General features: G+C 43.1%; 2 protein-coding genes across 5 annotated transcripts in view; one reads left to right on the top strand and one right to left on the bottom strand.

Moving 5' to 3' along the window:
* INTS6 (integrator complex subunit 6) overlaps nucleotides 1–14293 on the top strand; it is a 45262-nt gene extending 30969 nt beyond the window's left edge. For all 4 annotated transcript variants that reach the window (XM_040426045.1, XM_040426043.1, XM_040426046.1 and 1 more), the window contains 9 exons: nucleotides 1424–1518; nucleotides 1596–1706; nucleotides 1960–2175; nucleotides 2252–2378; nucleotides 3852–3994; nucleotides 5531–5762; nucleotides 8426–8791; nucleotides 9535–9628; nucleotides 13619–14293. In XM_040426045.1, the coding sequence (XP_040281979.1) occupies nucleotides 1424–1518; nucleotides 1596–1706; nucleotides 1960–2175; nucleotides 2252–2378; nucleotides 3852–3994; nucleotides 5531–5762; nucleotides 8426–8791; nucleotides 9535–9628; nucleotides 13619–13712 (1478 nt within the window). In that variant the 3' untranslated portion in view covers nucleotides 13713–14293. The remainder of the gene's footprint in view (nucleotides 1–1423; nucleotides 1519–1595; nucleotides 1707–1959; nucleotides 2176–2251; nucleotides 2379–3851; nucleotides 3995–5530; nucleotides 5763–8425; nucleotides 8792–9534; nucleotides 9629–13618) is intronic.
* A 5302-nt stretch (nucleotides 14294–19595) lies between these two features.
* SERPINE3 (serpin family E member 3) overlaps nucleotides 19596–23999 on the bottom strand; it is a 42707-nt gene continuing 38303 nt past the window's right edge. Inside the window, exons 7-8 of the mRNA XM_040422433.1 lie at nucleotides 21822–21905; nucleotides 19596–19729 (exon numbers count right to left, since the gene is read on the bottom strand). Of these exons, the coding sequence (XP_040278367.1) occupies nucleotides 19686–19729; nucleotides 21822–21905 (128 nt within the window). The 3' untranslated portion in view covers nucleotides 19596–19685. The remainder of the gene's footprint in view (nucleotides 19730–21821; nucleotides 21906–23999) is intronic.

Here is a 23999-nt window from a genome sequence, read left to right as displayed (position 1 = left end):
CTTCGGGAGGGACTTCCTCCTGTTGGTAGAACCTTCCTCCTTAGACTGTTGGGAGTGCTCTCCTTCTCCTCCCATCTCTCTCAGTCCAGTGTATCCCTGCTGAGATTTCCTGGGCCTGCTTCTGGTCCCCTTTTTTCCCTGATACTTCATTTGGCCAGAGTTTCTCCTGTCTTAAGCTTCTCAGCAATATTTTGTTTTCAGAGGCTCGTTCCTCGTCTCCTGGTTTTTGGATGCAGGTCTTATCTTATTTATTTTTTTCCTGGCCTTTACTTACTACCCCCTCCCTTCCAAGGGTTGCCGGTTTCCCTTAGCGTCTTTGGGGTTTTCACCTTTCAATAGGGCGCTTAACTTCATCACCTGCTTTGCGGTAAGGGGATACCTGCTCCCTTCACATGTGAGCCTTGCTATGGCTTCCCTCACTCGATTGGCCTTCAGTGATTCCATGTTTCCTTGCTCCCCTGGCCTGTCAAGGGTTGGCCACAGGGTGTTTGTGCTTTGGTCTGAGACTGTTGGGTAGCTCCAATACGTGGTGCTGTCCTACTTTCTCTCCAGCCTTTGGATGAGCTGGGTGTTCCCCTTTGCCTACTTGCATCTGGCACTTTCTCCCAGGCATTTGTCCTGGGGTGCTGGCAGTCTTCGCTGTTGCTTCCTTGGGGTTTCTCCCTTATGAGGCTTCTTGCCTATTCCGTGCATTTCTCCTGTTTGGTCACATGGTTCTCCTCCTGCACCTGTATGCCCAACCGGTGGCATGGCTGTTCATTTCCCACCCTCGGGGACTGCTTTTGGACGTCCCATGGTGCTGTGTCCCCCCAATGCCATGCACGAGAAAATTGGATTTTTTGTACTCACCGTAAAATCCTTTTCTCGTAGTAGGCATTGGGGGACACAGATTCCACCCTGTTTTCTACTTTCGCTTCTCCGGGCTGGTCTCTTGGTTCCTTGCCTTCTCTCTTACTGCTTTTGGTACAAACTAATTAGCCTAGTGCCTGTGGATAGGGTGTACTTTTTATGTCGTGTCGCCTCCTAGTGGTAGTTGGACATATACCCATGGTGCTTTGTCCCCCAATGCCTACTACGAGAAAAGGATTTTACGGTGAGTTCAAAAAATCCAATATTTGCGGTCCGCAGAATACATATTAGTGTGTGGCCTAATGTGTATGGTCAGCTTTAGGAAGAAGTAGGTGACAGATTGAAAAATGGCTGCAGATCACTGCTTATTTGTCTGTTCCATGAAGTTGTCTGCCCAGCAGCTGTAGACTTAAAATGATAGATACATTTTATGAGATCTATTAAAAAATGCAGTTTCTTTTTTTTTAATTTAAATATTGCAGTTTAAAAAATGCAGTTTCTAATGTGCACCTTCCGTTTTGTGTTCGAGTCTAACTAAAAGAAAACCTAAGACCATCTTCTTATTTCCTTACAGATGACTTGTTTAAAATCCACAAGGCTAAACCTTCCCTGAAGTGGAGGCAACTTTTTGAGAACTATTTGAAAGCCATGCCACCTTACTACATTGGAGTATGTGTCACGTCAGTGTCTTGTGTTTTACATGTAGCCCTCCCTCAATGTGCTGTTAATTTCCTCTCCATTTCCAGCCTCTAAAGAAAGCACTAAGGATGATGGGTGCGCCAAACCTTATACCTGAGAACATGGAGTATGGACTGAGTTATAGTGTTGTCTCCTATCTCAAAAAACTTAGTCAGCAGGTACGGGGTGATAAACGTGTCTGTATCTGACACTTCTGATCTGGAGTATGCCACTGTTATAACCTAGTTGGCTGACATATGGCCAGTAATGTCACCAGACCAACTAACAAAACACTTGCTGGAATTTCATCGATTTCACCCAACAATGAACTTTGAAATGGAAAGAAATCCAGCATGTGATTTGGAAAAGTTTCATACTTGTCATAAAAACAATGTGTATAGATGTATTTCTAATGGCCCTATTCTACTTTAGGCTAAGATGGAATCTGATCGAGTCATTGGTTCCATTGGGAAAAAATGTCCACAGGAAACGGGTATTAAAGTAAGAAATGGCCCAAGTATTCCGTCACTGGCTGTGAGGAAGGATTTTAAGCAGTTACTGCAGGAAATAACAGGAGAAATTCCGCAGAGAGTGATTGAACTGAACGTGAAGGAGTTTGCTGGCTTCCAGATATCCCTGCTGAATAAGGTCTGTCTCTGACGTTTATCTGATGTGGTGCGTCCAATATACATTCTCATGTGTATTTATTTATTTTCCTCTGCAGGACCTAAAACCACAGACATTTAGAAATGCCTATGACATCTCTAGAACAAATCTCTTGGATCACCTCACCCGAATGAGGGCAAATCTCCTTAAGTCATCACGCAGGTTCTTCAGCGGACAGGATGAAGGTGAGATGGTTCAATGTGTTAATGAGAACCTTTTTTTTTCTTTAGTGGTCAGTTGTAGAATTACATTTGTAACGTTCTAGACTTGAAGGGTTTCTGTCACCACGATGTTCACCAAATGTCACCTGAATTTAACTCTATTTTTTTTTTTTTTAAAGTATGCTCCAGGTTTTGTGCAGTTATAACTTGTTAAATGCAAATGAGCCTCTAGGAGCAGGGCGGGCGTTGCACCTGCTCCTAGAGGCTCAGTTCGCCCATTTCATTCCACTCCCTTCTACTCTTGACAAAGCCAGGACAACGTTGGTCTCCTCCTGCCGGCCCTGTCTGTCGGGGAAATCTCACGCCGTTCAGTATTCGGCGCAGACAGTCAGTGAAAAACGCTCGCCGGCTTCCTCACCGTGCCTAATATGGGACGGCAAAACCAGTAGCATCCTTAAAAAAAAAAAAAAAATTTATTTCAGGTGACATTTGCACATTTATAATGTCAGCCTGTTTAATAGCGAAAATTGTGGTGACAGAAATCCTTTAAAGGGGTTTTTCACTTCAGAAAATAGGATTTATTATGTAGAGAAAGTTAATACCAGGCACTTACTAATATATTGTGATTGTCCATACTGCTTCCTTTGCTGGCTGAATTCTTTTTTCCATCACATTATACACTGCTCGTTTCCATGGTTACAGACCACCCTGCAATCCAGCAGTGGTGGCCGTGCTTGCATATTATGGAAAAAAGCACCAGCCTATGTGCGCTCCCACGGTCCCAACCACCAGACAGGCCGGCACTTTTTCTATAGTGTGCAAGCACGACCACTGCTGATGGATTGCAGGGTGGTCGTAACCATGGAAACAAAAAGTGTAAAATGTGATGGAAAAATAAATCAAGCCAGCAAAGGAGGCAATATGGACAATAACAATACATTAGGAAGTGCCTTGTATTTTCTCTACATGATAAATGCCACTCGCTCAAGTGAGACGACCCCTTTTAAGTCTTTTTACATCCATTCTGGCAAGTACTGGATGTAAATACTGAGGGCAGAGAATTCTGCAGCTACAGTTTACTCTCCAAGCTTGCTTCCTCATTTTGTCATGCTGCTTACTAGACAGATTTTTTTTTTTTTGGTGATCGCAGGGATTCTGAACAGTTACAGAGCCTACAGGCTGCTGAAAGATAAGGAAATGTTGCTGGCCCCATGTTAGGTTTTCATTTATTTACATATACTACTGATTTGTGCAAACAAACCATAATGGATCCTCTTTATTTACATGAGAAGCAAACAGACGTCACCTGTAAGTCTTCATCAGCCCATAATTTTTTTATTTCCTATGGGATCCAACATCAGATTTGCCATCAGTTATTTGAAGTTTATATGTAAAACTAAGAAAAATGTCTAATAAACGTAGCCTTATTTTGCTCTGTTGGCCCTGACTATATACTTGGCTTGTACTTTGTACACATGCATGTTCATCCTTCCACAGATCAGATACACAGTATACCTATAGTCCAGATGGGAAACTACCAAGAATATCTAAAGAATATCTCTTCACCACTAAGAGAGCTAGATGCCGATCAGCCCAAGAGACTGCATACGTTTGGAAATCCCTTTAAACTGGACAAAAAGGTAAAAATGTTAACGCTATGGCATTTTCTATCCCGATATTAAATTTAAAAAGGAATTATATTGGTGATTATTGCTGGACACGCTGCTGTGGTGTAGTTTGGGTTGGATCAGACACCTGTCTAGGTTATTGAAGACTTGGAAAAAGATTCTGTGATGAGTTATTAAAATAAGATTCCTCAGTGGTTTGATACCTCTTAATGGCTAGCTGAAAGAATGACAAAATTGCAATCTTTCGAGACTATTCCGGTCTTTCTCAGGATGTTATAAGACAGTATCTGAAGATTCACATATTTATACCCAAAAATACATAAGTAGAGGAGACAACTGATGTAAAGCAGGTCACTGAGTGGAGGGGAAACAAAGATCTGTAGCACTGATGTGTTGTAGCAGTTACAGAAAAGGTCCGGATATCTAGACGGGCCATGAACGTGCTGAACCTAAGAGGTCTGAATTCCCTTAAGAGATGTAGAAGGACATAAATCCATGTGACAGATTCATTCCTCATCTGAGTGTCAAAGGTCGTCCTGAGCTTGTACTCACTGTACTGTTGTGGTTATGGCTGCAAAAGTGTTTCGGTACAGGCAGATCTTTCCCTTCATTTATTGTGTGGTGATGAGTGTTCATTCTTCTCAGCTGTTGACCAGTTTCACAGACAGAGACCCCCAGTAGGACTTTTGGTACATACAATCAAATAGACCACCTTTGGTGTGGCTCGGGTAAAGCTACCTGGGATTGTGTAGTTATGTTATGTATTGGGGATCTGTACCTTGTCAGTGGTCATTATGTATGGGCCGGTCTTACATTCTGTCTGCTTGCAAGGAAATGTTCCTGTTGGTGAGGACAGTGGTGACATTTCTGAGATTAGGGGGCTGACTATAGAACAGGGGGGGTCTGGGAATATAGAACTTTTTATTTTTTTTATGGCATTGGATGTAGTCTCCAACAACCCTCATGAAAATCGCCAGATTTGGGATGTAGGCGACTCCGAGAGGTTCCTGATGGTTTTCTTGTTTTGCATTGTAGGAGCTCACTACTTGATCTGATGGCTCTGGTAATTTGGTTTTCCACTCTAGTTGGATGGCACCCCGATTCAAAAAAAAATCTTAGGGGCTTCCAAGGTTTTAATCCCTGTCTGTAAGGATCGATCATATGTGCTTGTATCTGATACAATACAGTAGATGGAGTTTTGTATGTGGTGGAAACTGTCCCATATGAGAAGTTGTGCAGCCAGTTTCTGGTAGTGATGTCTCCATTCCATTGTGCTGTATCTTGATGATGTCCAGAAAGTTTTTCAGGAAAGGAGTAGTTGAGTGTTAAATTGAAAATGGAATGAAACGGATTGCAGCGTTCAAGGAATGTTTGTACACGGTACAAAGGTATTTTGTCAGTTATTAATTTAAGATTTATCTACATTTCATTGGTCTTGATAAATTCTAATACACTTTTTTTTATTCTCGTTCTGTATTTTTCTTGTTATGCACTGGATAATCTCCACCTAATGGATATTTAAACACTGTTTTCATTTTGTGTCTCCAGGGGATGATGATTGATGAAGCTGATGAGTTTGTGTCAGGTCATCAAAACAAGCACAAGCGACCAGGCGAACCTAACATGCTGGGGGTCCCAAAAAGGAGGCGATGTATGTCTCCATTGTTATCCAACAAATCTCTGTCTGCACTTGTAAACAACCATATAGGAGGGAAAAGTCCACCATCTCCTGCAACCCAGACTTCACCAGACGTGCAAAAACCAGGCGCAATAAATAAATGTATGTATACAATCCTGGTTCACAGCCTGTTTACATAATCACTGTGTGTCCACCTTAAAGGGGTTGCCTCACTTCAGTAAGTGGCATTTATCATGTAGGTAAAGTTAATACAAGGCATTTACTCATGTATTTTTATTATCCATATTGCTTCCTTTACTGGCTGGACTCCTTTTTCCATTACATTATATACTTCTTGTTTCCATGGTTACGGCAACCCTGCAATCCAGCATCAGTGGCCGTGCTTGCACACTATAGAAAAGAGCTCTGGCCTCTCTGGTGGCCAGGACCATGGGAGCTCATATAGGCCGGCGCGTTTTCCTATATTGTGCAAGCACGGCTACGGATACTTGATTGAAGGGTCGTTGGAACCATGGAAACGAGAAGTGTATAAGTTGATGGAAAAATGAGTCTAGCCAGCAATGGAAGCAATATGGATAATAATACACTAGGAAGTGTCTTGTATTAATTTTGTCTACATGATAAATGCAATTTGCTGAGGTGAGACAACCCCTTTACAGTATCTGCTCCTGAAAAGCATATTTAAAGGTCTCCTTGCATGTTGTAACTTAAGAACATTACTAGTGTGAAATGTACCACTTTGGCAAAATGATGTATTAAACTATTAAACTGTAGTTGCCTATATCTACATAAGTAATGGTAGCCCCATAATTGTGGCAACTGTATAATCAGAAAGTTACATGTTTTAAATTGGGTTTTTAGTGTACTTCTTCTTTTTAGCTTATTTCTTTCTTATGCCTGTCAATTTACAAAGTGTTGCACAGCTTAGGCTACTTTCACACTGGCGTTTCTGGGTCCGCTTGTGAGATCCGTTTCAGGGCTCTCACAAGCGGCCCAAAATGGATCAGTTTAGCCCCAATGCATTCTGAATGGATAAGGATCCGTTCAGAATGCATCAGTTTACCTCCATTCCGCTCTGGAGGCGGACACCAAAACGCTGCTTGCAGCATTTTGATGTCCGTCTGACTATGCGGAGCCAAATGGATCTGTCCTGACTTACAATGTAAGTCAATGGGGACCGTTTTCACTGACACAATATGGTGCAATTGAAAACTGATCCGCCTCCCATTGACTTTCAGTGTTGGTCAAAACGGATCTGTTTGCATTGTTCATGGTTATGCAAACGGATCAGTTCTGAACGGATACAATAGTTTGCATTATAGGTGCGGATCCGTCTGTGCAGATACCAGACGGATCCGCACCTAACGCAGGTGTGAAAGTAGCCTTAATTTAAAAAAAAAACTTATCTTTCAAAATGCCTATTCCAGTGCTGCAGTCCCCACTGGCCTGGAAGTGACAGGGACCAGTTCATGGTCACAAGACCACCTCAGGTACAATGACATGTGCAAGACGGGCACCTCACTGCTGAGACTCGGCTCTTGTGTACATGAGCAGTGAGGCTGTTGATTGTTTGCAGCCCTCTCGTGATCAAGAACGGGTCCCTGTCATTCCGAGCTTGCCAGGTGTCGCTGCTCTGGAAAGAAGGGAATTTTGAAAAGTGAGTATTTTTTTCACACTGCTGCCTGTCATTGTTTTTTTTTTTTTTTTTTTTTTTTATTGTTCCGAACAACCCATTTACTACTCTAGTTTTCAGCTGGCCAGTTAAAGCACGCAAAATAGGCTTTCTTTTGTAGACAGGCACTAAAGATTTTAATTACAGGGCTGTTTTACTACTTGAGGTTTAGATAATAAGGCAGGATCTCAACACCTACTCGGCCACACTTGATCTGCCGATCGGATGTTTTCACATGCTCTGGAACCAGATATCAGAACTGCACAGCTCTGTACACTGTAATGGCTGTGCCTGGTTACTGCTCCACCGCACCTATTAAAGTGAATGACCACTAAAGTGTGCGGAGCTGTGCAGTTCTGGCACCGCAGGTATTGAGAACAGCTGATCAGCAGGAGTGTTAGGAGTATGATCTCCACCAATCTGATTTTGATGACCTGAGTTCTTGAAAACAAAGAATCACAGTGCTAGTGCCCTGACTGCATGAGCAGAAACCTCACCAAATCCAATATCCAAAACCAGAGGTGAACGTGAATAGATGATGCATAAAACTCAAGTGTATTCGGGGATTTGGATATTGATGACCTAACCTCAGGATAGGTCTATATCTGATCAGTAGGAATCTGACACCCGCACCTTCTGATAAGCTGTGTTGTGTAGCAACTGGTACTGAAAACTACACTGACAAAATTCTCCATCCATTGTGTAATGGCAGCTCTGCTCCCATTCGTTAGTAGCGGCAGCATATAGACGCAAAGATAATCAAATGGTAAATTCTCAAATGTTCAGCGTACATCGTTATGGTTTCTTCAGGGGATTGAAATGTATGTAAGATGTTTAGACAGTATCTGGGCATAGCTTTGACTGTGTAGGAGCTCTGGTTCGCTCCTCGAATTGCACTCCCTTGCCAGTGCATGTCCTGAATAGCATATTGGGAGCACCAGAATAGGGGCAGGTACAGCAAGGTAATGGTGGCCACCTTATTGGGAACACGACAAGTTGTCTTTAACTTGTCTGTGTAAGAGTTGTGAAGCGGTTTATCAAGGAAACATAACTTTCAAACAGTCTAAAGAATTCCGGACTTTTTTTAGGTTAATGTTCGATTCTTAACTACTTTTTTTTTTTTTCTTTTAAGATCCTGGCTTGCATAACAGTATGATGCCAACAGAAAATGAAGAAAATCACGTAGAAGACCAGCTCTCCACAGATGTGTACATGGATAGTTCAGACCAGTTTGAGACTTTGTCCCAGGTTTCCCTAAACTCTCTAGAAAGTGCTGACTATTCCACGGAAGATGGGGACACTGACAGTTTGGGTTCTAATAATTCCGATATATTTATTGGAAATTCAAAGGCACCTGAAGATATGGGAAATTGCTTTGGAAATGACACGGCTGCTTTTTCACACAAGATCAGGAGGTTGCGGCCATGTCGGAGCCATGAGGAGGTCAATGTAGAGCTGAAAAGTCGAATAATAAAAGAGATCAGGAAGCCTGGAAGAAGTAAGTGTACATATGGTACATCCTGAGGTCTGATGATCATTCTCCTTAGACCCCTTTATGGTGGACTATATTAAAACATGTCAACCACCTTTTTAAGTTGCATTACAGAGGTTTTCCACTAAACGAGTCGTCATTTTTGCAATGGATACAGTTTTGGGATGTCTCAGATGTCCATATCCAGCAAAACAATATCTTGCTAAGGCCAATTCTTTAATGCACAACTCCAACAGAGCTTTCCTGAATAACTGGAGCTACACCCATACAGCTGATTGGCAGGGATGTGGTGTGTATGACCCCACCACCGATCAGCTAGTCATGGCCTATCCTCAGGGAAGGGCAATTAAAGGTTGGACAACCTTTTTTAAATATCAATAACTTATCATCAATATAAAATCCGTAGGGACGCAACTCCCGGCACCACCGCAGACTAGCACTGCAGCCTCCTCATTGTATACAAGACAGTGCACAGTACCTTGTATACTGTCTGGTATTGCAGCTCAGTCCTATTCATTTGAATGGGACTAAGCTTGCAGGAAGGCCGTGTGACAGAAGCATATGGCGTCACAGTTCTAACAAAGGGGCTGTAGCACTCAACAGAGCACAAAGTCCCCTTTAACCAGCTGATTGGCGATGTCTGGAGTAAGGCCTCCACCAATATGATATTGATAACCTATCCTGATTTGGGTGGAAGAATACAGTATTTCTCCTGTAGTAATGTTTCATGCGGTATCTGTTTCTTGTAGAGTATGAGACCATATTTGCAATGTTAAGAGACGTACAGGGAAGTCTGCAAACACGTCTCATCTTCCTGCAGAATGTTATCAAGGAGGCGGCAAGGTGAGTGGTGCTTTATTCTGATAAAATTCTTCAGAAAGCCAGTGTAATAAATGCTGCAGCTAGAGATGAGCGAATCCACTTCGGATGAAACATCCGAATTTGATTCACTTAAAAGTAAGGCTACTTTCACACTCGTGTTCAGTGCGGATCCGTCTGGTATCTGCACAGACGGATCCGCACCTATAATGCAAACGCTTGCATCCGTTCAGAACGGATCCGTCTGCATAACAGCTTTTTCAGATCTGAGTTTTCACATCGTGAAAACTCAGATCCGACAGTATATTCTAACAGAGGCGTTCCCATGGTGATGGGGATGCTTCAAGTTAGAATATACTAAGAACTGTGTACATAACTGCTGCCTGGCAGCACCTGATCTCTTACAGGGAGCTGTGATCTGCACAATTACCCCTCAGGTGCCGCACCTGAGGGGTTAATTGTGCGTATCATAGCCCCCTGTAAGATCAGGTGCTGCCAGGCAGCAGGGGGCCAGACCCCCCCTCCCTCACCAGTATCAAATTCATTGGTGGCCAGTGCGGCCCCCCCCTCCCTCCCCAGTATTAAATTCATTGGTGGCCAGTGCGGCAGGGGGCAGTTATGTACACAGTTCTCAGTATATTCTAACTTGAAGCGTCCCCATCACTATGGGAACGCCTCTGTGTTAGAATATACTGTCGGATCTGAGTTTTCACAATCTAACTCAAATCCGATGGTATATTCTAACATAGAGGCCTTCCCATGGTGATGGGGACGCTTCAAGTTAAAATATACCATCGGATTGGAGAAAACTCAGATCCGATGGTATATTAATAGGGACTCCTGACTTTACATTGAAAGTCAATGGGGGACGGATCAGTTTGCAATTGCACCATATTGTGTCAACGTCAAACGGATCCGTCCCTATTGACTTGCATTGTAAGTCAGGACTGATCCGTTTGGCTCCGCACGGCCAGGCGGACACCAAAACGCTGCAAGCTGCGTTTTGGTGTCCGCCTCCATAGCGGAATGGAGCCAAACTGATACATTCTGAACGGATTCTTATCCATTCAGAATGCATTGGGGATGAACGGATCAGTTCGGGGCCGCTTGTGAGCCCTCAAACGGCTCTCGCAAGCGGAACCCCAAATGCAAGTGTGAAAGTAGCCTTAGTTTCAATACTGTAAGGAGTGGTATCTTGGAACCGAACCAGAGACTGCGAGATTTAATAACTTTGGCTCATCGGAGCAAGTACATTCTAATACTGTACGGCGCAGTATTGAAACGAAGTTTTATGCGAATTGACTTTGAAGTCTATTCGCTCATCCCTAGCTGCAGCAGTGACATTTTGTGTGTATACTATAGATCTTTAATAAAAATTTTTTAGAGACTTTAGTTGTATAATGCTGTACATTTTACATACATATGATACCAAAAAAGTACAATATACATGACTAACTTAGTGCCAGACTGGTAGCAAGTGGAAGAGGATCATAAGGGAGGGGAACAGTTCAGAGAAAAAAAATCGTTGTGGGAGTGCTTCTTTAAAGTGTAACAGTTTCAGTTCATAGTGTAAGGACAATGCTGTTTAACTTTTTTGTAATATACTGTTTAATGTAAAGATGTTTCTTTGTACTAGAAAAGTAGGTGTGAAGAATCTTCTAAGGCTAGTTTCACACTAGCGGCAGGGGAGTCCAGCAGGCTGTCCCGGAGGGTGAACATCCTGTCAGATCCGTCCTGCCACTAGTTCACATGTGCCCCCGGACTGCCGCTCCGTCCCCATTGACTATAATGGGTGCAGAGTTCTGGTGGCAGCACGGCGAGAGGCAGCTGGACTAAAAAGGTACTGCATGTCGTACTTAGTCCGGCTGCCTCTCGCCGTGTGCTTCTGCCGTAACTCCACCCCCGCCCCCATTATAGTCAATGGGGAAGGAGCTGCAGTCTGGGGGCACATGTGAACTAGCGGCAGGATGGATCCGACAGGCTGCTCACCATACAGAACAGCCTGCCGGACTACACTGCCGCTAATGTAAAAGTATCCTAAGCAAAGCTCTAAGTGTTGCTAAAGAGTCTGTCTTCAGTGGTGGTCTAAGCTCTGAAGACGCCTATGAAGTCAGATAGTCTTGGGCCGATGAGCAGTGATATTTAGGGCACATAGACAGCCAGGGGCTGAGGTAGTTACACACAGGCATCTTCAGCACTCAGTAGAACTGAAGATTGACGACAAACTATCCTTGGCAAAGCTCAGATTTGCTAAGAACATTCTTTACGTCCTGTTTCCTTGTACAAACAAAACATTTTACCCTAATACAATACAGTTTAAAAATGTTTAACATCCCTGTCCCTGCACTATATTAAAACTAAACTGAGAAAACCGTATGTATGTAACTGTATGTCCAGATTGCAAGTGATGACATACAGCTGATACCTTGCTGCAAATGCCAGGATTGGAGTTATCACTGATTCTACCAGCTTAAACCTCTTAGATGCTGCGTTCAGTAGTAACCATGGCATGTCAGTGGTTGATGGAGGAAAAGGACTCCCTCTGTCTAGCCTTCAGCATCCAGCAATGTGATTGTGAGGTCCCGGTGACAGGCCAAACAGTGGCCTCTGGGTGTGCCACCTTTGGAAGCCAGTTAGACTCGGGCCACAGGCAGGGTCTAATCATCTTGCAGACAGTGTAAAACTGACAGGTATAATACACTGCAATTGATAATTATGGCAGTGTATTAAACCTGCACTGTCCTAATCACTGATACAAGTCTTCAAAATATAAAAAAATATGAACTTTCAAGTAAGAAAAATTGCCCTTGATCACCTTACTGCATAAACATGGTATAAAGAGATAAAGAAATCATATTTACCCCAGTAATTAGAATATGGCGATGCCAACTGCAAATATTTTTTTTAGAAAGGGATTTTATTATGCAAAAGTAGTAAAATGAATATTATATAAATGTGGCAATGTGTAATTGTATCAATCAACAGAATGTGATCACATTCATTAAATATCAGATATACCCTAAAATGGCACCAATGGAAACTTCAACTGGTCCTGCAAAAAACACTCCCCCCTAATGGAAAAATAAGTGTCTTAGAATATAGAGATGCAAACTACAAATGATAAGTGATTTTTGTAATGCAAAGGTAGTAAAACATATACGATATACATTTGGCATCACCTAATATCAACTGGCAGAATAAAATTATTTACCTAACATGGTGCACCCCAAAAAAAATGGCAGAATGGCTATTTGCACAACTTGCCCCTCAAAATATGAAAAAAAGTAATTAAAAAGCCATATAATAGCAATATACCCCAATAAAAACTAAAGCCAGTTGATTTTGTGACCACATTTCTCCATCCTCAGGATAGATAGTCTAACAGTTTATGGGCTTTTACACCCTGTGAAAATGAAGATTTTCATGGTCCAATGTTAATAAATACTAAAACTCCTGTATGATCAGAGCCATCACTACTCCCCTAGCTGAATTCCTTGGGGAAGTGGTGTAGTTTCCAAAATGGGGTGGTTTCTGCACTTCAGAGTACTTGTCGCCCCCCCCCCCCCCCCCCCCCCCCCCCCACCGTTTGCCAAATAAAAGCAGTCTGTGACCACATGGGGACCACTATTTGTGGTATGTTCTTTTTCCTGTTAACTCTTGTGAAAATGAAAAACATTGAGCTAAAGATGCATATTATTGGAAACACCTGTGGGGTCAATCTCACCCATAAGTGTCCTCTGGAGGTCCCTCTGCCCCCCCTGCATCGAGCGGCAGCTTGAGTGTCCAACCAGAAGACCACTACAGCAGTCAATCACAGCATAGGCCGGCGTGGTGGAGCAGGTCAGTACTGGGGGCACATAGATTAGGGGCTACCACTTGAGACATGCATATGGAGCAGATAGAAGCAGCACCCCAGGTTTAGTTTAACTGCTTTCCCAAACATGCATACAGCGACCCTCAAATCTGTGTTTTTAGACCTCTTTTACTGAAGTCTGTGTGAAATTACTTTTTCAGGTTTAAAAAGCGAATGCTGATTGAACAGCTAGAAGAATTTTTAGAAGAAATTCACAAAAGAGCAAATCAAGTCAACCACTTCAACAGCTGTTAAATGGCCGCGTGGAGATCCCTTCTGTCTGTTTCGGGTGTAAAGTATGTGCACAAATGGACATCAGTCGTGGCCAAATAGTCTAAACGGTCTGAATACTGAACCGATAGATACCCTTTAATATGCTTCCATTTTTACGTACATGGATAGTATCAGCGTGATGCCTTTATTGGAATAATGGGAAGTTTTTTAATAAGATCCCGGTGATCATGGACTAGCTATGCTGACTTCTCTCAGGTTTCACAGCATACCCTCCACCTCACAAGTGAGTGCATCACTGGCTGCTATGAAGGTGTTTGCCAAAATCTTAACCTGTTTATTTACAGGTTGTTCAAAAACTGATTTTATAGCATTGGAAATCTGAACTGTCCGCCTCTGACGTGCACGCTTTCCACAGAGACTTTTTAAATGCAGTTAAATGCAATTTGTCCTTGATACCTAACTAGACAGAAGCACATGTGTGAACAAGGTCATATTTTGTACATAATTATTTTGGATATACTATTGTAAGTTGTACAGGTGTATTTTGAAAACTATTTAAAAAGAGGCACTTTTGTTATTCCATTAATAAAAAAAAAGCTCTATTTTAATACTTGCCATATTGCAGTTTATTTAAAAGTTGATTTATTATGGGTTAAAGGGCATCTGTCAGCAGATTTGTCCCTATGACTCTGGCTGACCTGTTACATGTGTGCTTGGCAGCTGAAGGCATCTGTGTTGGTCCCATGTTCATATGTGCCTGCATTGCTGAGAAAAATGTTTTAATATATGCAAATGAGCCTCTAGGAGCAACGGGGGTGTTACTGTTGCACCTAGAGGCTCTGCTCTTTATGCAACTTCTACACCCGCTGCACTTTGACAGGGCCAGGCTGTGAAAACGTCATTACACCTGGTCCTGACTTCTAAAGTCTCCCGCTGCACCGTGCACTTCAGTAACCGTGCTTTCAGGGGAGCAGCAGTTGCAGAGAGCTGAGCCTCTAAGAGTAATGACAACGCCCCCGTTGCTCCTAGAGGCTCATTTGAATATATTAAAACCATATTTCTCAGCAATGCGGGCACATATGAACATGGGACCAACGCAGATGCCTTCAGCTGCCAAGTGCACATGTAACAGGTCAGCCAGTGTCATAGGAACAAACCTGCTGACAGATGCCCTTAAAGGCTCTCTTCATACCGACATCATGGGTACTCTGATAAAGGAGCCGTGACGGACATTCCTGATCTGACAGGCCCTTTTGAGGTTCTGGTATATTCGATGGTAAGAATAACGGTACACACTGCTATTCTTGCTTTCAAAACTACCATAATCTTTAACGAAAGCCTAAAACTATAAAGTGAACAGAACCTTACCTTTTTGGTTGTTTCTCTTTTTGAAGTCTGTTCTCTGCAGACACGCTGTTGGATAACACAATTTACAGGGAGAGGGTTAAGAATTGCAGCAAACTGCCCCATTGTTTTTATAAATGTCATTCTGTCTTTAAAAAACAATACTTCAATTAAAAATTCACTTGACACGGAACATGCAGTCCTAGCTATGGGCAGCCAATTTATACAGCTGGACTCCTAAGCTCAGTGTGAGCACGAATTTCAGGGAAGGAATTACAGCTAAGGGCTCATGCACACGATTGTATGTATTTTGAGATCCGCAAAAAATACAGATGACATCCGTGTGCATTCCGTACTTTACAGAACAGCTGGCCCCTGATAGAACAGCTCTATCCTGGTCCATAATGCAGACAATAATAGGACATGTTCTATTTTTTTTTTTTGCGGAACGGACATATGGAAACGGAATGCTCATGGAGTACCTTCCGTTTTTTTTACAGACCCATTGAAATAAATGGTTCTCTATACAGTCCTCAAATAAACCCAGAACAGACATGGAATGAAAATACGTTTGTGTGCATGAGGCCGAATACTGAATCTTTTCCCAAAAAACGAAGTCTGCACAGTTCCTTCTGCTCCATGGCATGCTGACTGCAAATCGGACACCATGTTCAATGTAACAGGTTCCTTAAACAAGAGAGTTGAATGGCACTCTTCTTGGAGATGGGTGGTGCTCAGTGGTAAAGGACACTAACAGTAATGATAGAAACCACGGCACTCTGAAGACATTTTTGTAATGATTTCTTATTTATTTCATTGTTTTAATCAATCTGCATAATTACTGGCCAACGTTTCAGTCCTACACGGATCTTGTTCACGGCCTTAGTATCTTGGACATCCTGGATGGTGGACCATTACTATCAATGTAATAGGTTAACTTAATAAATCTACAGAAGCCTAAGGTGCTGCTCACATCACTGGGAAGACTGAGAAGATCCAGAATCTTTAGTTAAATCCAATTTTAATTAAAGGGACACTGACAGGCCCAATTAGCATATCTAGGAATATATATGTCAGTACAGGTCTTATAAAGTCTATTAAAATCATCTAAGTATCCCCCCTGTCCACCTTATAAATACCAAAATATAAAGTTTTATAACCTGCTTGTCCGGTCACTAATCTGCCCAAGGGGCGGCGTTTCATCTGAAAATGCGCCCAGCCAGCCGCTCCCAACTGCCGTCTGCAGCCCCGCCCAGCTCATCAATATTCACTTTGCTGGGCGGGGGCTACAACTCTCCCGACTCAAGATTCTGCGCACAGCCCATTCGATCCTCTGGGCACGTCCTCCGTCCAATCTTCAGCGCATGCGCCCGGCCGGGGTCACATCGCGCCTGCATACAGAGCGCTGCAGCCCCTGCTTTATGCGCATGCGCCGGGCACTTGAGTCGGGAGAGTTGTAGCCACCGCCCAGCGAAGTGAATATTGATGAGCTGGGCGGGGCTTCAGAACGGCAGTTGGGAGCGGCTGGCTGGGCGTATATTAAACGCCGCCCCTTGGGCCGATTGGTGACCGGACAAGCAGGTTATAAAACTTTATATTTCGGTATTTATAAGGTGGACAGGGGGGATACTTAGATGATTTTAATACACTTTATAAGACCTGTACTGACATATATATGCCTAAATATGCTAATTGGGCCTGTCAGTGTCCCTTTAAGTCTTCACATTAAAAACAAAGTGGAGCACATGCACAGGGAACTTATCCGTTTACATGTGTTGAACCTCTCTACAGTACATAGTCATGACTAAGAATCCTAGAGGGGTGGACACATGGCAGTAGAGTTGTTGCGATACCAATTTTTTTATTCGGTTTCGATACCATGAAAAAGTATTGCGATACTCTATACCATTCGATACCACGTGCATTCCGCATTTTAAAAAATGGCGAATCGCGCAGTTTTTATTTTTATTTTTTCTGTTCCGGCGTTCACTGCATAGTTTTTAAAAAAAATATATTTTAATAGTTTGGACTTTTTTGACGTGGCGATATGTAATGTTTATTGTTTATACATTTTATGTGAAATTGGGAAACGGGGGTGATTCATACTTAATATTTTGGTGGTGTTTTTTTTTTTTTTCCTTTTTTTTTTTTTTTTTGTTGTTGTTTTTTTTTACACTTTTTATTTAATAACTATTTCCCCCCTTAGGGGCCAGAACCTGGGATCTTTCATCCCTTGTCCTATTCACCCTGATAGATCTCTATCAGGGTGAATAGGACTTCATACTGTCCCTGCTGCTCTGTGCACACAGCATCAGGGATGTTACCATGGCAGCCAGGGCTTCAGTAGCGTCCTGGCTGTCATGGTAACCGATCGGAGCCCCAGGCTTACACAGCTGGAGCTCCGATCAAAAGCTGCCACTGCACCACCATTGAGGGGGAGGGGAGGGGACCCTGTGGCCACTGCCACCAATGATTTTAATACTGGGGGGTTGAGGGGCTGGCACACTGTGCCACCAATGATTTTAATGGGATGGGGGGGGTCACACTGCACCACCAATGATAATTACCCCTTAATACAGGAGGCGGGTACTGGCAGAACAGCAGCAGTTAACCCCTCAGGTGCCGCTCCTGATGGGTTTACTGCCGCTGATCGCAGCTCCCTGTCAGAGGCATGGTGCCGGCAATGCGATTCTGCTGCCGGCACCCGCCTCCTGTATTATGTGTTAAAGACGTGGGTCCAGACTTTCAGTATTAGGCTACACAGAGCGGCGCCCAGCGATGTCCCAGCACTTACTATTAGTCCTGGGCACCGCTCCGTTCGCCTGCTGTGCCCCATTACTGTCTCCTCTCCTGCTCTATATCATTACATTACATCAGAGCAATGGGGAGGAGACATCAGCTTCACTAGTGGGCGTTCCTTCTCCCTGGCTGTAGCGCTGTCCAATCACAGTGCAGGGAGAAGGAACGCCCACTAGACGCTGATGTCTCTTCCCCATCCCTCCAATAGTAATCAGCATGTGGAGCAGGAGAGGAGACAGTAATGGGGCACAGCAGGCGAACGGAGCGGCGCCCAGGAATAATGGTGAGTGCTGGGACATCGCTGGGCGCTGCTCTGTGTAGCAAAAGTCGTGTATCATTGGTGGCGCAGTGCGCCCACCCCTCTCTTCTCATTGGTGGCAGCACAGGGGGGAGGGAGGACTGCTTCCTTCTCCCCGTGCTGCTGAGGAAACATGAGTGCGCTGAGAGCGGTGCGCTGACTGCACTCATGTTCAGAGATACTAGACTGCGCAGCCCAGTATCGAAAAAAATGGAAATCCCGGTATCGTATCGATTGGGTATTGAAATCTCGATACCCGCAACAACCCTACATGGGAGCGTGCTCCATTTGGAAAAAAGGGTTGCAATGTACCAAAAAAAGTAAAATTTAGCAATAAAAACATTTGTTTTATAGTTTACTATTGACTTGCATCTACATCTCGCTGCATCTAAATGTGCCACCAAAGAAGCTGTGCGTAAAATGTCTTGACCTTTTTAAAGCTGTTTTCCAAGAGTAGGTTATCAATATCTGATTGTGGGGGTCCAACACCCTGCACCGCCACATATCAGCTGTGTGAAGAGGCCGTGTCGATTAGGTGAGCATGGCAGCTTCTTCAAAGCATGCTACGCACAGCGCCGTACATTGTATAGTGGCCATGCCTAGGAAGAGGCTGCAGTGCTAACCCCGGAGCACCTTGACTTCTTTAAACAAATGATTCTAACAAATTTTCAGCGTGGTACTGTAATAGGAGGCCACCGTTGCAACAAGGTAGTTTGTGAAATTTCTTCCCTCTGGCCTTAACATCAGCACAATAACTGTGCCGGGAGCTTCGAGTCATTGGGTTTCCATGGTCAAGCAGCTGCATTGAAGCCTTACGTTGCCAAGCGTTGGTTGGAGTTATGTAAAGCAGGCCACCGCTGGACTGTGGAGCAGTGGAAGCATGTTCTGTGGAGTGATGAATCACACTTCTTTCTGGTGGCTGAGTCTGGAGGACATTACCTGGCTGACTGTCAACCGTATGGTTGAGGAGGGATAATGTGATGTGTTTTTTGTTTTTTTATTTTTCAGGCTTGGTCTAGGTCCCTTAGTTACAATGCAGGTGCATCTTAATGCTTCAGCATGCCAAGACATTTTGGACAATTGTGTAATTCCAACTTCATGTGAACAGTTTGGGGAAAGCCATTTTCTGTTCCAGCATGACTGTGCCTTAAGCAAGGTCTATAAAGACATGGTTTGGTGTGGATGAAGTTGAATGGCTGCACACAGCCCTGACCCTTACCCCATCAAACTTTTGGATTAACTAGAACTGAGAGCTAGGCCCTCTCATCCAACATAGTCTGTCCTCAAATGTTGTTCTGGATGAATGGGCCAAAATTCCCACAGACACTCCTAAATATTGTAGAAAGCTTTCTCAGAATGCCTATGGATTTAGAATGGGATGTCATAAAAGCTCCTGTAGGTGTCCATGTAGTGTATGTCCATGTGTTTGTAGTGGTACAAAAGATATTAATTGTGAAACATCAATGCTTTATTAAGAAGCATGTATTAAATATACATTTTTACACATTGTCAAAACAGGCATAATAAATATAGAAATACAGAAAGGATCACATTCAGTGCAAAGGATTGGTGACTCTTCCAATGAACAGCACAGATCCTACAAAACAAAAAAGCCAAAATGGCGTTATTACATTTGAGGGAAAGAAACATGGATGGACATCAGTCATACTGAGATCTCTTAACATTTGTCTGTTTTATTTTACATATAGGTTATTGGAATTAAGCATTAATTTAGTTCATAATTTTTTGGGCAGATAATTTTTTTAAAATCAATTAATAGAATACAAACTGTAGCACCATTTTGTAAATTTGCTTCAAGAAGATCTTCACTGTTTCATTATACATCTTTGTGAGAACTGATCATGAGCACGAGGGCCATTTTATCCCTAGTAGCCCCCCCCCCCCAAAAAAAATGACCTGAGCGGCAGGTTGGGCATGCGCGCTGCAGCTCCATTCATCTGTGAGTTCTGGAAATAGATGAAAGCTGTACTGCAGATGCTTTCATTTTGGGGGACCATGAGGGGTACGGAGTCCCCGCAGTAGGACTCCCTCCATTGAGCTGATGGGTATCTAACTTCTCACAACCAGAATACCCCTTTTAAGGCTCAATTCAGACGTCCGCACCCGTTCCGCAATTGTGTGGACCCATTCATAGTAATGGCAGGCATCCTCAAACTGTGGCCCTCCAGCTGTTGTAAAACTACAACTCCCACAATGCCCTGCTGTAGGCTGATACCTGTAGGCTGTTCGGGGATGCTGGGAGTTGTAGTTTTGCAACGGCTGGAGGGCCGCAGTTTGAGGATGCCTGGTCTTTGGGGACTGAATGGATGCGGAGAGCACACTATGTGCTCTCCTCATCCGCATTTCCGGTGCGCGGCCCCGATCTTCTGGTCCGCAGCTCCGGAAAAAAAATAGAACATGTCCTATTGTCTGCAATTGTTGACAAGAATAGGCATTTCTATGTGGGTGCCGGCCGGGTGTATTGCGGATCTGCAATGCACTACGGACGTGTGAATGGACCCTAAAGGGGTTGTTCCATGATAAATATTCTACATTTTTCAAACCAGCAGCTGGATCTGAAATCTTTTTTAATTAAAAATGTAATATGGCCACTAAGCCTTTTACACATAGAAACATAGAATATGTCGGCAGATAAGAACCATTTGGCCCATCTAGTCTGCCCAATATACTGAATACTATGGATAGCCCCTGGCCCTATCTTATATGAAGGATGGCCTTATGCCTATCCCATGCATGCTTAAACTTTCACTGTATTTGCAGCTACCACTCCTCTTTTACTTTGTTGATTCCCTTTATGTATTTAAATGTTTCTATCATATCCCCTCTGTCTCGTCTTTCTTCCAAGCTATACATGTTAAGGTCCTTTTAATCTTTCCTGGTAAGTTTTATCCTGCAATCCATGTACTAGTTTAGTAGCTCTTCTCTGAACTCTCTCCAAAGTATCAATATCCTTCTGGAGATATGGTCTCCAGTACTGAGCACAATACTCCAAATGAGGTCTCACTAGTGCTCTGTAGAGCGGCATGAGCACCTCCCTCTTTCTACTGGTAATGCCTCTCCCTATACACCCAAGCATTCTGCTAGCATTTCCTGCTGCTCTATGACATTGTCTGCCTACCTTTAAGTCTTCTGAAATAATGACCCCTAAATCCCTTTCCTCAGATACTGAGTGTTTGATCATTGATTTCCATCATACACAGAACAGGAGCAAATCTTTTATTAGGGCTCATGCACAGGACCCTATGTATTTTGCAGTCTGCAAAAAATACGGATGACGTCCATGTGCATTCCGTATTTTGCAAAACTGAACAGCTGGCTCCTAAAAGACCAGTCCTATCTCTTTTAAAAAAAAAATATATATATATTTTTTATATCCCTATTTTTTTTTTTTTTGCGAACTGGAATGCACACTGAGCAACTTCCATTCTTTTGTGGATCCATTGCAATCAATGGTTGCAGATATGATCCGCAAAAAAAAACTTAACTGACACGGAAAGAAAATATGTTTGTGTGCATGGTCCCTAATACATTATCTCTATGTAGGCTTTTATTTATTTTTTTTATTTTATTTTTTCTCTTCTATTAATCACAGGAAATCCCCTTTAATGAGGTTCTCTGACTTAAAATAAAAAATTGTGATTTTCAGATTGATAAAACCTTTACTTTACCTGAGCTGGCTTGCCTTAAGAAAAAGAAAAATGGTCTGTCTGCTTTAAACACAGGCATGCGCGATCGTTTCAATAGCACCATCGCTGCAAGACACAAACATTTATAAGAATTAATATAGGCATAATATTGAAGTCAAAGATGTAATAAATTAGGCATTATTTACATAATTGCCTCTGGGAAATCCCAATGGGTGAATTCAGCTGGAAGCACGTGCAATTAAAAAAAAAATATGAAAATGTCATCGGTGGGTTTACTCCTGGAATTGAAAAATTTGAATATTGTGAAAAGGTTCAATATTCTGGGCTCAAAGTGTCACACTAGTCAGCTGATTAATCCATACCCCCTGAGCGTAAGGGTACCTGAGATAGTGACTTTGGGGTTTCATAAGCTGAAAGCCATAATCATCCAAATTATAACAAATAAAGGCTTGAAATATCTCACTTTGCATGTAATGAGTCTCTCTCATATATTAGTTTCACCTTTTAAGTTGCATTTCTGAAATAAATGAACTTTGCACGATATTAAAATTTCCACTTGTAAAAAAAAATAAAAAAAAGTATAAAGGAAAGACTGATGCGTCTCTTTTTATCCACTCCTGTTGTGCAAAAAAAAAAAAAAACTATGTATGACTCCAGCCTAAGGGTGCCTGCACACAATGCGGATTATGAGTGGCTTTTCACACAGCATAAGGGCTCATGCACACGACCATTGTTTTGCGGTCCGTTTTGTATGGATCCGTTGTTCCCTATCTGAGGGTTTTTTTATCTCTGATTGAAGTCCTTTACCGTTCTGTTATTGCACAAAACATATCTATGTTTTCCGTATTTGATCTGTTTTTTGCGGATCGGAAACAAACAGTAACTTATTAATCACCAAACACATGAGCAATATGGGCTGGGCATAGCATTTCTACAGTGTGGATCCGGATGTGTTCCGTGCGTGTTCCGTATTTTTTGTGGACCCATTGACTTGAATGAGGCCTCGGACCGTGATTTGCGGACAATAATAGGACATGCACTACTTTTTTGCGGAACGGAAATACAGAAACGAAATGCACACGGAGTAACTTCTGTTGTTTTTGCGGACCCATTGAAGTGAATCCGCATACGCTCCGCAAACAGAACGGAAGCAGAAAGAAAATAAGTTTGTGTGCATGAGCCCTAATACAGTACCAGCAAAGTGTATGAGATTAGATAAATACCATGTACACTAAGGGGTAGATTTATCAAGACTAGTGCTTTCTGTGCCCGTCTTGATATCGCCTGCGCTGCTGGAGTATGCTCCTACTTTATGACGCATCTCTTAGCAGTCTGTGTGCCTAAATAGAAATCTACAACCGCTCCGAGCTGCCGTAGATTTCTGGCTTCATTTGCACCAGTAAACTGGTGTAAATTACGATGAACCTGACTCTGCGGTTGGTCATACCCAAGGGTGGCTTTCTCAGTCGCATTTAAAAAGTCACAAATGCACAGCTTGTGGCTTTTTATGTTTTTTCTGACGCAGTGATTTTCAGTCTTTGCGTTTTTGTTTTTTGGTCCCTGCCATCCATAACTTTTTTTTTCAAATGCCTCCACTGCGGATTCACAGGAGGTTACCCCGCCTCCCCTAGGGACAGGAAACAACATGGAGATCTTTAAATAGCCCCCTCCCCTTACCTGCTCCAGTTGTTTTGCTTGATTTTCGTCAATACCCTTGGTATCATGGAAATTGGAGGGAATATGTAAGGCTACTTTCACACTAGCGTTCGGAGCGGATCCGTCTGATGTTTCATCAGACGGATCCGCTCCGATAATGCAGACGTTCGCATCCGTTCAGAACGGATGCGTCTGCATTAAAACTTAGAAAATTTTCTAAGTCTGAAAGTTGTCTGAGCGGATCCGTTCAGACTTTATATTGAAAGTCAATGGGGAACGGATCCGCTTGAAGATTGAGCCATATAGTGTCATCTTCAAGCGGATCCGTCCCCACTGACTTACATTGTAAGTGTGGACGGATCCGCTCGCCTCCGCACGGCCAGGCGGACACCCGAACGCTGCAAGCAGCGTTCAGGTGTCCGCTCGCGGAGCAGAGGCTGAACGCTGGCAGGCGGATGCATTCTCAGTGGATCCGCCTCCACTGAGAATGCATTGGGGCCAGACGGATGCGTTCGGGGCCGCTCGTGAGCCCCTTCAAACGGT

The sequence above is a fragment of the Bufo bufo genome, chromosome 3, assembly GCF_905171765.1.
Source record: "Bufo bufo chromosome 3, aBufBuf1.1, whole genome shotgun sequence".
NCBI classification, from domain to species: domain Eukaryota; kingdom Metazoa; phylum Chordata; class Amphibia; order Anura; family Bufonidae; genus Bufo; species Bufo bufo.
Note: the sequence above shows the minus strand (reverse complement) of the source record. Positions and strands in the feature narration are given on the sequence as shown.